Below are 11,573 nucleotides of genomic sequence, written 5' to 3' on the forward strand. Positions count from 1 at the left end.
ACAGTACAACTCATCCATTGTGTAAATCTACCATTTCCGTGTTCAGATAGTGTCAACGGAAAGAGAAACCTAGTCTTGCGGGAGCAGCCGTGTGCGGTACTTATTCATCAAGACAGGTGGACATGAACAAAAAAAGAATGGACACGTGTCTCTTTTGTACATAGTGGATGCAAATGGAAGAAAATAAGAAGCCAAACAGTTGTTATATGAGTATTTGAGCTAAGAATAGGACTGTCCTCATGTTTTGTGTTCTGCTTTGTGACTGCGGTTTAAAAAAATAAAATAATGAAAACAGAGAGGCAGGGGGACTGCGATGTCCAACTGTGTCCTCTGTGGTTTCCAATGCTGTATATGACCTGTCCCACACCTGTGATCAAAATGTCTTACCTATTGACCTACCTACAAACGGCACCTACAGAGTATTTGTTATATATATACAGATTGATGTATATGACAAGAGTTCCCAAACGCTGTATCATTGAGTTTTGAATAAATCTGTCATTTGTTAGCTGTTGGTATTTTGGGTGTTTTGTCAGAAGCACACATTATTTCACTGTGTTGGATGTCACTGTCAACAAGGCTCCAGGCTGAACCATCGGAACAGGAAATGTGAGAACAAAATGGTGTCTTTTCTCTCATGAATATACGCTTGATGTTACCGTGTTGTTTTTGGTCTGCAACAGAGAGCGGTGTGGTGAGGTAAAACCAATGAGGGGTGAACGGATCAGGATGATCTGGATGTAGTGTGCCTCTCTCTCTCTTTTCTTCCTTCTGCTCTTCCTCTCCAACTTGGCTCCTCTGCCTCCTCGGTCGTTGTGTCTCGTGGTTCTGTGTATGCCTAACTAACCCACAGCTTCTCCACCGTCTCCTGTGTTTGTGTCCTGTCGTGTCTATCTTGCTTCCGATACCATGTGGGCGATCACAAATCAGCACCAATCAGGAACTCAATCTCTTATGTGAGATAAACTGTGGGTAGATGTTGCCCTTGGCTTAAGCACAGATCTAGGATCAGGTTACAGAGCTAGGATTCCACAATTCTAACCTCAGCCATTAGGGGTTGGAAGTCCAAACTTACCTTGGATCAGCGTATCTAGCGTGTTGTGTTGTGTTTGGAACAGGGACGATGCGGAGGGACACAGGGCTGCAAGTCATCATCCCTGGAGAGGAGAAGATCATTGTGGAGGAGACCACGAGCAACGGACAGACTGTAGTCGGAGAGAAGTAAGACCTCCACCTTCCGTCCTCCTTCTCTTCTCCCTCTTGTTCTTCCTCCTCCTAATCCCTACTTCCTCTCCCACACTTCCTCCCCTCCTCCTCTTAATTGTGGTCAGCGATGAGTATCTTGGTCACCTCTGAGAGTTTCTGTTGTCATGTGCTGGAGGAAATTCCCAAATCAAATCAAATCAAATGTATTTATATAGCCCTTCGTACATCAGCTGATATCTCAAAGTGCTGTACAGAAACCCAGCCTAAAACCCCAAACAGCAAGCAATGCAGGTGTAGAAGCACGGTGGCTAGGAAAAACTCCCTAGAAAGGCCAAAACCTAGGAAGAAACCTAGAGAGGAACCAGGCTATGTGGGGTGGCCAGTCCTCTTCTGGCTGTGCCGGGTGGAGATTATAACAGAACATGGCCAAGATGTTCAAATGTTCATAAATGACCAGCATGGTCGAATAATAATGAGGCAGAACAGTTGAAACTGGAGCAGCAGCATGGCCAGGTGGACTGGGGACAGCAAGGAGTCATCATGTCAGGTAGTCCTGGGGCATGGTCCTAGGGCTCAGGTCAGTTGAAACTGGAACAGCAGCGTGGCCTGGGGACAGCAAGGAGTCATCATGTCAGGTAGTCCTGGGGCATGGTCCTAAGGCTCAGGTCCTCCGAGAGAGAGAAAGAAAGAGAGAAGGAGAGAATTAGAGAACGCACACTTAGATTCACACAGGACACCGAATAGGACAGGAGAAGTACTCCAGATATAACAAACTGACCCCAGCCCCCCAACACATAAACTACTGCAGCATAAATACTGGAGGCTGAGACAGGAGGGGTCAGGAGACACTGTGGCCCCATCCGAGGACACCCCCGGACAGGGCCAAACAGGAAGGATATAACCCCACCCACTTTGCCAAAGCACAGCCCCCACACCACTAGAGGGATATCTTCAACCACCAACTTACCATCCTGAGACAAGGCTGAGTATAGCCCACAAAGATCTCCGCCACGGCACAACCCAAGGGGGGGGCGCCAACCCAGACAGGATGGCCACAACAGTGAATCAACCCACTCAGGTGACGCACCCCCTCCAGGGACGGCATGAGAGAGCCCCAGTAAGCCAGTGACTCAGCCCCTGTAATAGGGTTAGAGGCAGAGAATCCCAGTGGAAAGAGGGGAACCGGCCAGGCAGAGACAGCAAGGGCGGTTCGTTGCTCCAGAGCCTTTCTGTTCACCTTCCCACTCCTGGGCCAGACTACACTCAATCATATGACCCACTGAAGAGATGAGTCTTCAGTAAAGACTTAAAGGTTGAGACCGAGTTTGCGTCTCTGACATGGGTAGGCAGACCGTTCCATAAAAATGGAGCTCTATAGGAGAAAGCCCTGCCTCCAGCTGTTTGCTTAGAAATTCTAGGGACAATTAGGAGGCCTCGTCTTGTGACCGTAGCGTACGTGTAGGTATGTACGGCAGGACCAAATCAGAGAGATAGGTAGGAGCAAGCCCATGTAATGCTTTGTAGGTTCGCAGTAAAACCTTGAAATCAGCCCTTGCTTTGAAAGGAAGCCAGTGTAGAGAGGCTAGCACTGGAGTAATATGATCAAATTTTTGGTTCTAGTCAGGATTCTAGCAGCCGTATTTAGCACTAACTGAAGTTTATTTAGTGCTTTATCCGGGTAGCCGGAAAATAGAGCATTGCAGTAGTCTAACCTAGAAGTGACAAAAGCATGGATTAATTTTTCTGCATCATTTTTGGACAGAAAGTTTCTGATTTTTGCAATGTTACGTAGATGGAAAAAAGCTGTCCTCGAAATGGTCTTGATATGTTCTTCAAAAGAGAGATCAGGGTCCAGAGTAACGCCGAGGTCCTTCACAGTTTTATTTGAGACGACTGTACAACCATTAAGATTAATTGTCAGATTCAACAGAAGATCTCTTTGTTTCTTGGGACCTAGAACAAGCATCTCTGTTTTGTCCGAGTTTAATAGTAGAAAGTTTGCAGCCATCCACTTCCTTATGTCTGAAACACATGCTTCTAGCGAGGGCAATTTTGGGGCTTCACCATGTTTCATTGAAATGTACAGCTGTGTGTCATCCGCATAGCAGTGAAAGTTTACACTATGTTTTCGAATAACATCCCCAAGAGGTAAAATATATAGTGAAAACAATAGTGGTCCTAAAACGGAACCTTGAAGAACACCGAAATTTACAGTTGATTTGTCAGAGGACAAACCATTCACAGAGACAAACTGATATCTTTCCGACAGATAAGATCTAAACCAGGCCAGAACATGTCCGTGTAGACCAATTTGGGTTTCCAATCTCTCCAAAAGAATGTGGTGATCGATGGTATCAAAAGCAGCACTAAGGTCTAGGAGCACGAGGACAGATGCAGAGCCTCGGTCCGATGCCATTAAAATGTCATTTACCACCTTCACAAGTGCCGTCTCAGTGCTATGATGGGGTCTAAAACCAGACTGAAGCATTTCGTATACATTTACATTTACATTTAAGTCATTTAGCAGACGCTCTTATCCAGAGCGACTTACAAATTGGTGCATTCACCTTATGACCTCCAGTGGAACAGTAGTGCATCTAAATCTTTTCAGGGGGAGGGGGGGTGAGAGGGATTACTTTATCCTATCCTAGGTATTCCTTAAAGAGGTGGGGTTTCAGGTGTCTCCGGAAGGTGGTGATTGACTCCGCTGTCCTGGCGTCGTGAGGGAGTTTGTTCCACCATTGGGGGGCCAGAGCAGCGAACAGTTTTGACTGGGCTGAGCGGGAACTGTACTTCCTCAGTGGTAGGGAGGCGAGCAGGCCAGAGGTGGATGAACGCAGTGCCCTTGTTTGGGTGTAGGGCCTGATCAGAGCCTGGAGGTACTGAGGTGCCGTTCCCCTCACAGCTCCGTAGGCAAGCACCATGGTCTTGTAGCGGATGCGAGCTTCAACTGGAAGCCAGTGGAAGTGAAAGTGGGATGGTGTTTTCATAAGAATGCTTCTGTTTCTGAACGATTAAGTACTAGTTAGTATGTAGACTAGTGCAGTACTGTGTGCATACATAGTGTCTTCAGAAAATATTCAGACCCCTTGACTTTTTCCAAATTTTGTTACGTTACAGCCTTATTCTAAATTCTTAAATTGTTTTTTTTCTTTACCCATAACGACAAAGCAAAAACAGGTTTTTAGACATTTTTGCTAATTTATTAAATGTAAAAAAAACTGAAATCACACTTACATAAGTATTCAGACCCTTGAAGCCCCTTTGGCAGCAATTACAGCCTTGAGTCTTCTTGGGTATGACCCTACAAGCTTGGCACACCTGTATTTGGGGAGTTTCACCCATTCTTCTCTGTAGATCCTCTCAAGCTCTGCTAGGTTGGATACGTAGCTTCTCTGCACAGCTATTTTTAGGTCTCTCCAGAGATGTTCGATCAGGTTCAAGTCCGGGCTCTGGCTGGGCCATTCAAGGACATTCTGAGACTTTCCCGAAGCCACTCCTGCGTTGTCTTGGCTGTGTGCTTAGGGTCATTGTCCTGTTGGAAGGTGAACGTTCGCCACAGTCTGAGGTCCTGAGTGTTCTGGAGCAGGTTTTCATCAAGGATTTCTCTGTACTTTGCTCCGTTCATCTTTGCCTTGATCCTTGTATCCCAGTCCCTGCTGCTGAAAAACATCCCCACAGCATGATGCTGCCACCACCATGCTTCACCTTAGAGATGGTGCCAGGTTTCCTCCAGACGTGATGCTTGGCTTTCAGGCCAAAGAGTTAATCTTGGTTACATCAGGCCAGTGAATCTTGTTTCTCATGGTCTGAGAGTCTTTAGGTGCCTTTTAGTGAGGAGTGGCTTCTGTCTGGCCACTCTACCACAAAGGCCTGATTGGTGGAGAGCTGCAGAGATGGTTGTCCTTCTGGAAGGTTCTCCCATCTCCACAGAGGAACTCTAGAGCTCTGTCAGAGTGACCATCAGGTTCTTGGTCACCTCCCTGACCAAGGCCGTTCTCCCTCGATTGCTCAGTTTGGCCGGACGGCCAGCTCTAGGAAGAGTCTTGGTGGTTCCAAACTTCTTCCATTTAAGAATGATGGAGGCCACTGTGTTCTTGAACCTTCAATGCTACAGACATTTTGTGGTACCCTTCCCCAGATCTGTGCCTTGACACAATCCTGTCTCGGAGCTCTATGAACAATTCCTTTGACCTCATGGCTTGGTTTTTGCTCTGACATGCACTGTGAACTGTGGGACCTTATATAGACATGTCCAATCAATTGAATTTACCACAGGTGAACTCCAATCATGTTGTAGAAACATCTCAAGGATGATCAACGGAAACAGGATGCACCTGAGCTCAGTTTCGAGTCTCATAGCAAAAGGTCTGAATACTTATTGAAATACGGTATTTCTCTTTGAATTGTTTTAATTCATTTGACTGTTTTCGCTTTGCCATTATGGGGTAATGTGTGTAGATTGCTATAAAAAAAGTACATATTTGATACGTTACAGCCTTATTCTAAAATGTAACAAAATGTGGAAAAGTCAAGGGGTCTAAATACTTTCTGAAGACCCTGTATATAGTCATGTATTTGCTTCTAGGATGGTATTAACCATGTGTGTTGTGTTGAAGGAGCCTTGAGGATGTAGTGTACGCCCTGCGGGACGAGGTACAGGAGCTCAAACAGGTGAATGTCCGCTCTGTGTCACCACCCCACTGGCTTATAACGGCTCTATGACAGCTCATGACCGCTTACGACACCTGACATTACACTGTTATGACGGCTGAAGTAGTAAAACTACAACAGAATGCTTGTGGCATATTCAAACTGACCTTTGACCCCTCAACAGGACAATAAGAAGATGAAGAGGTCACTGGAGGAGGAGCAGAGGGCACGGAAAGATCTGGAGAAAGTGGTCAGAAGGGTCTTAAAGACTATGAACGACCCCACCTGGGACGAGACTAACTTATGAGGTGTGTGTGTGTGCATTTGAGATGGTGTGAGAGTGAATTGTGTGTGTGTGTGTGTGGTGTGCTAGTGTGTGATGGAGAAACATGTGTGAGTGTGAATGAGTGTTTGCTTGCGGAAACGTGGTTGTGTGTATGTGTGTGTGTGTGTGTGTAACTAGGACCCTGAGTTTTCCCTGGTCAGGTCACATGGCTAGGAAAAAATTGTGGCTCCACCAATTACAATGAGGAACGTCTGTGGATCTCTCCCTAAACCAACATGGACCTGGAGTCTTCCCTCTCTCCCTCCCTCCGTCTCTGTTTACAAATGATACTCAGCAAAGCATTACAGCTCTAATGGTACTGTACAAAACAACTCCTCATTCACCTCTTCTCTACTGTTATTTAATTACTATGAAATCTATGCGTTTTAATGTCTTATATTTCCATTGTCTTGTGGTATTCTGTGTAAGGACTTGTAGCGGCCTGCCTTGTGGTTGGGCCTTGTGTTGTCATTGATCGGTGGGTCAGCGGGGATTTGTAAAGAAATGGACTGGCTGGTGTTGATACTGACTGGTATTGGTATTGACTGGTATTGGTACCTTCAAGCATTGGTACTGAATGGTATTGGTATTGGTACTGACTGGTATTGATATTGGTACTGACTGATATTGATATTGGTACTGACTGGTATTGACTGGTATTGGTATTGGTACTGACTGGTATTGATATTGATATTTGTACCGACTGGTATTGATATTGGTACTGTCTGGTATTGATATTGGTACTGACTGGTATTGATATTGGTATTTATACTGTCTGGTATTGATATTGGTACTGACTGGTATTGAATTTGTTACTGACTGGTATTGATATTGGTACTGACTGGTATTGATATTGATATTTGTACTGATTGGTAATGATATTGGTACTGACTGGTATTGATATTGGTACTGACTGGTATTGGTATTGATACCGGCTGGTATTGGTATTGATATTGGTACTGACTGGTATTGCTATTGGTATTGGTAATGACTTGTATTGATATTGATATTGGTACTGACTGTTATTGATATTGGTATTGGTACTGACTTGTATTGGTACTGACTGGTATTGATATTGGTACTGGCAGGTATTGATATTGGTACTGACTGGTATTGATATTGGTACTGACTGGTATTGATATTGGTACTGACTGTTATTGATATTGATACTGACTGGTATTGATATTGGTATTGGTACTGACTTGTATTGATATTGGTATAGGTACTGACTTGTATTGATATTGGTATTGGTACTGACTTGTATTGATATTGATATTTGTATTGGTACTGACTGGTATTGATATTGGTACTGGCAGGTATTGATATTGGTACTGACTGGTATTGATATTGGTACCGACTGGTATTGATATTGATATTGGCTGGTATTGATATTGGTATTGGTACTGACTGGTATTGCTACTGACTGGTATTGATATTGATACCGGCTGGTATTGATATTGGTATTTATACTGACTGGTATTGATATTGGTATTTATACTGACTGGTATTGATATTGGTACTGACTGGTATTGATATTGGTATTTATACTGTCTGGTATTGATATTGTTACTGACTGGTATTGTTATTGATATTTATACTGGCTGGTATTGGTATTGATATTGGTATTTATACTGTCTGGTATTGATATTGATATTTATACTGGCGGGTATTGGTATTGATATTGGTATTTATACTGTCTGGTATTGATATTGGTACTGACTGGTATTGAATTTGTTACTGACTGGTATTGATATTGGTACTGACTGGTATTGATATTGATATTTGTACTGATTGGTAATGATATTGGTACTGACTGGTATTGATATTGGTACTGACTGGTATTGGTATTGATACCGGCTGGTATTGGTATTGATATTGGTACTGACTGGTATTGCTATTGGTATTGGTAATGACTTGTATTGATATTGATATTGGTACTGACTGTTATTGATATTGGTATTTATACTGTCTGGTATTGATATTGATATTTATACCGGCTGGTATTGATATTGGTATTTATACTGTCTGGTATTGATATTGATATTTATACCGGCTGGTATTGATATTGGTATTTATACTGTCTGGTATTGATATTGATATTTATACCGGCTGGTATTGATATTGGTATTTATACTGTCTGGTATTGATATTGATATTTATACCGGCTGGTATTGATATTGATATTTATACTGTCTGGTATTGATATTGATATTGATACCGGCTGGTATTGGTATTGATATTGGTACTGACTGGTATTGATATTGGTACTGTCTGGTATTTATATTGGTACTGACTGGTATTGATATTGGTACTGACTGGTATTGATATTGGTATTTATACTGTCTGGTATTGATATTGGTACTGTCTGGTATTGATATTGGTACTGACTGGTATTGATATTGGTAATGTCTGGTATTGATATTGGTACTGACTGGTATTCATATTGGTATTAATACTGGCTGGTATTGGTACTGCCTGGTACTGGTACGCTTTGATGTAAATATGAACATTGCTAAGGTATGAAATAAAATGTGTTTTCAGCGACTCCAAACCTCATCCTTGTACTGCAGAAAGACTGATGATGACGATAATGATGAATTGAATTTACGTAGCGCTTTTCCAGGTGCTCAAAGCACTTTACATTCACACCACATCTACCACCATTTTGCCACACCCACCTAGGTGATGCCACGCTAGCCGCTCTGCAGCAGAAAGCTCACCGTACATCCGCTGCTATCCGTCTGTGTACTGTATCTCTAACTAGTGTCAGTGTCTCATAGCCTCTCTGTCACCCAGCTTATCAGGAGTCACCAAGCAGGTAATGAACCAGGGTGATGCTTCAGGACCACATGTAGTATGCATGCATCCCAAGTGGCACTCTGGGCTCTAGTCAAAAGTAGTGCACTATAAAAGGAATAGGGTGCCATTAGAGACGTAATCTTCTCTGATAAACACAAACTAACATGTCTGAGTACAGGCTGGGTGCTAGGGGCCTCTAGGAGATCTGATCATGTTGTGTAGGGGGGCTGTAGTCTGCCTGGTTGAAAGGTAAGAATGACATTTGAAAGGGGAGATCAGGACATGACATTCTACAGGTATTTATGAGGCAACGTGATATGAAGGCTTGGGAGCATGATAACAACAACCATGATGGTGATCCAAAGGAAGGGAGGTTGGTTCTCACACACACACACACACACACACACACACTAGCAACAATTTAAGCAGGGAAGCATGGGGTGATGAAGATATCTTCTCCTTTCTCTCACTCCTTTGGCAAGTAAGTTGTGTGTGTGTGATTATATCCCACCTTATCGATGTGACAAGCCTATCAAAGACCTTTGACCTTTCTGACTCTCCTGCTTTTGTTTCTAAAGGAAAAGGCTCTAATTCTGCTGGTGTCGCCTCAAAGGCTCAAATGTCATCCTTTATCAACGTCCCGCCATCACCTTGTTCCCTGATTGGTACTGGCTAAAGTCACACTTTGTCTTCTGTTGAACTATACCTGCATAAATACAAGGGAACATAAAACCTCGATTTTTCCTCTGTAACACCCAGATCTAACACTCAGATTGATGCTAGCCAGGACAGGTTTACTTTCTATTTTACACTGAGCAAAAATATAAACGCAAACGGCAAAAATGTAAGAGTTACAGTTCATATAAGGAAAGCAGTCAATTGAAATAAATGAATTAGGCCCTAATCTATGGATTTCACATGATTAGGAATACAGATATGCATCTGTTGATGACAGATACCATAAAAAAAGGTAAGGGCGTAGATCAGAAAACCGATCGGTATCTGGTGTGACCACCATTTGCCTACAGCAGCACAACACATCTCCTTTGCATAGAGTTGATCGGGCTGTTGATTGTGGCCTTCGGAATACTGTCCGTCTCCTCTTCAATGTCTGTGTGAAGTTGCTGGATATTGGCGGGAACTGGAACACGCTGTTGTACACGTCGATCCATAGCATCCCAAACATGCTCAATAGGTGACATGTCTGATAAGTATGCATGTCATGGAAGAACTAAGACATTTTCAGCTTCCAGGAATTCTGTAAAGATCCTTGCGACATGGGGCCGTGGATTATCATTCTGAAACATGAGGTGATGGCGGTGGATGAATGGCACGACAATGGGCCTCATGATCTCGTCAAGGTATCTCTGTGCATTCAGATTGTTGTCAATGAAATGCAATTGTGTTCGTTGTACGTAGCTTATACCTGCCTGCCCATACCATAACCCACCTGCCACCATGGGGCACTCTGTTCACAACATTGACATCAACAACCCGCTCGCCCACACGCCGCCATACACACTGTCTGCCATCTGCCCGGTACCGTTGTAACCGGGATTCATCCGTGAAGAGCACGCTTCTCTAGTGTTCCATCGATGGTGAGCATTTGCCCACTGACGTCGATTACGATGTCTAACTGCAGTCAGGTCAAGACTCTGGTGAGGACGACCAGCACACAGATGAGCTTCCCTGAGACGATTTCTGACAGTTTGTGCAGAAATTCTTTGGTTGTGCAAACCCATAGTTCTATCAGCTGTTCGGGTGGCTGGTCTCAGACAATCCCACAGGTGAAGAACCCGGATGTGGAGATCCTGGGCTGGTGGTCTGTGTTTGTGAGGTTGGTTGGATGTACTGCCAAATTCTCTAAAATGACATTGCCGGCAGTTTATGGTAGAGAAATTAACATTAAATTATCTGGCAACAACTCTGGTGGACGTTCCTGCAGTCAGCATGCCAATAGCACGCTCCCTCAAAACTTGATACATCTGTGGCATTGTATTCTGTGACAAAATTTGCACATTTTAAAGTAGCCTTTTATTGTTCCAGCACAAGGTGCACCTGTGTAATGATGATGCTGTTTAATCAGCTTCTTGAGATGCCACACCTGTCAGGTGGATGGATTATCTTGGCAATGGAGAAATGCTCACTAGCAGGGATGTAAACAAATTTGTGCACACAATTTGAGAGAAATAAGCTTTGTGTGCATATGAAGAATTTCGGGGATCTTTTATTTTAGCTCACTTTACATGTTGAATTTATATTTTTGTTCAGTGTATTTACAGTTTACACATTGGAAGAAACTGTGAAGAAGTAATTGTCTTAGTCCCATTGTTCATCTTTGACCTGGCACAGTCCTCTCTCTCCTTTCTTTCTCACTTTCTTTCTTTTTCTCCGTTCTTTCTTTCTCTCTGTCTCCCTCTGCTTTCTTAGCGAGAAAGTGACATCTTGTCACTGACAGGGCCACAATGTGCCCTTGACTATTGTAGAGTTCTGTTAAAGCATCAAGATGTCTCTCGCTTTCGTCTTCTTTCTTTCCTTTTCTCTATTTTCAAAGCTGTAAATCAATCAGCTGTGGGAACACACACACTCT

The 11,573-nt window shown here is 43.5% G+C and overlaps 1 protein-coding gene across 2 annotated transcripts in view; it reads left to right on the plus strand.

Annotated features, from left to right (window-relative positions):
• Positions 1-8,728, plus strand: part of arhgef7a (Rho guanine nucleotide exchange factor (GEF) 7a) — a 40,016-nt gene extending 31,288 nt beyond the window's left edge. The window contains exons 19-21 of one of the 2 annotated variants that reach the window (XM_029649063.2): positions 1,119-1,221; positions 5,826-5,880; positions 6,044-8,728. In XM_029649063.2, the coding sequence (XP_029504923.1) occupies positions 1,119-1,221; positions 5,826-5,880; positions 6,044-6,166 (281 nt within the window). In that variant the 3' untranslated portion in view covers positions 6,167-8,728. Of the gene's footprint in view, positions 509-1,118; positions 1,222-5,825; positions 5,881-6,043 lie in introns of those variants that run through there. The other variant, XM_065017233.1, reaches the window with a different exon arrangement.
• The last annotated feature ends 2,845 nt before the right edge of the window (positions 8,729-11,573 follow it).

Source organism: Oncorhynchus nerka, linkage group LG1 (genome assembly GCF_034236695.1).
Source record: "Oncorhynchus nerka isolate Pitt River linkage group LG1, Oner_Uvic_2.0, whole genome shotgun sequence".
Taxonomy (NCBI): Eukaryota; Metazoa; Chordata; class Actinopteri; order Salmoniformes; family Salmonidae; genus Oncorhynchus; species Oncorhynchus nerka.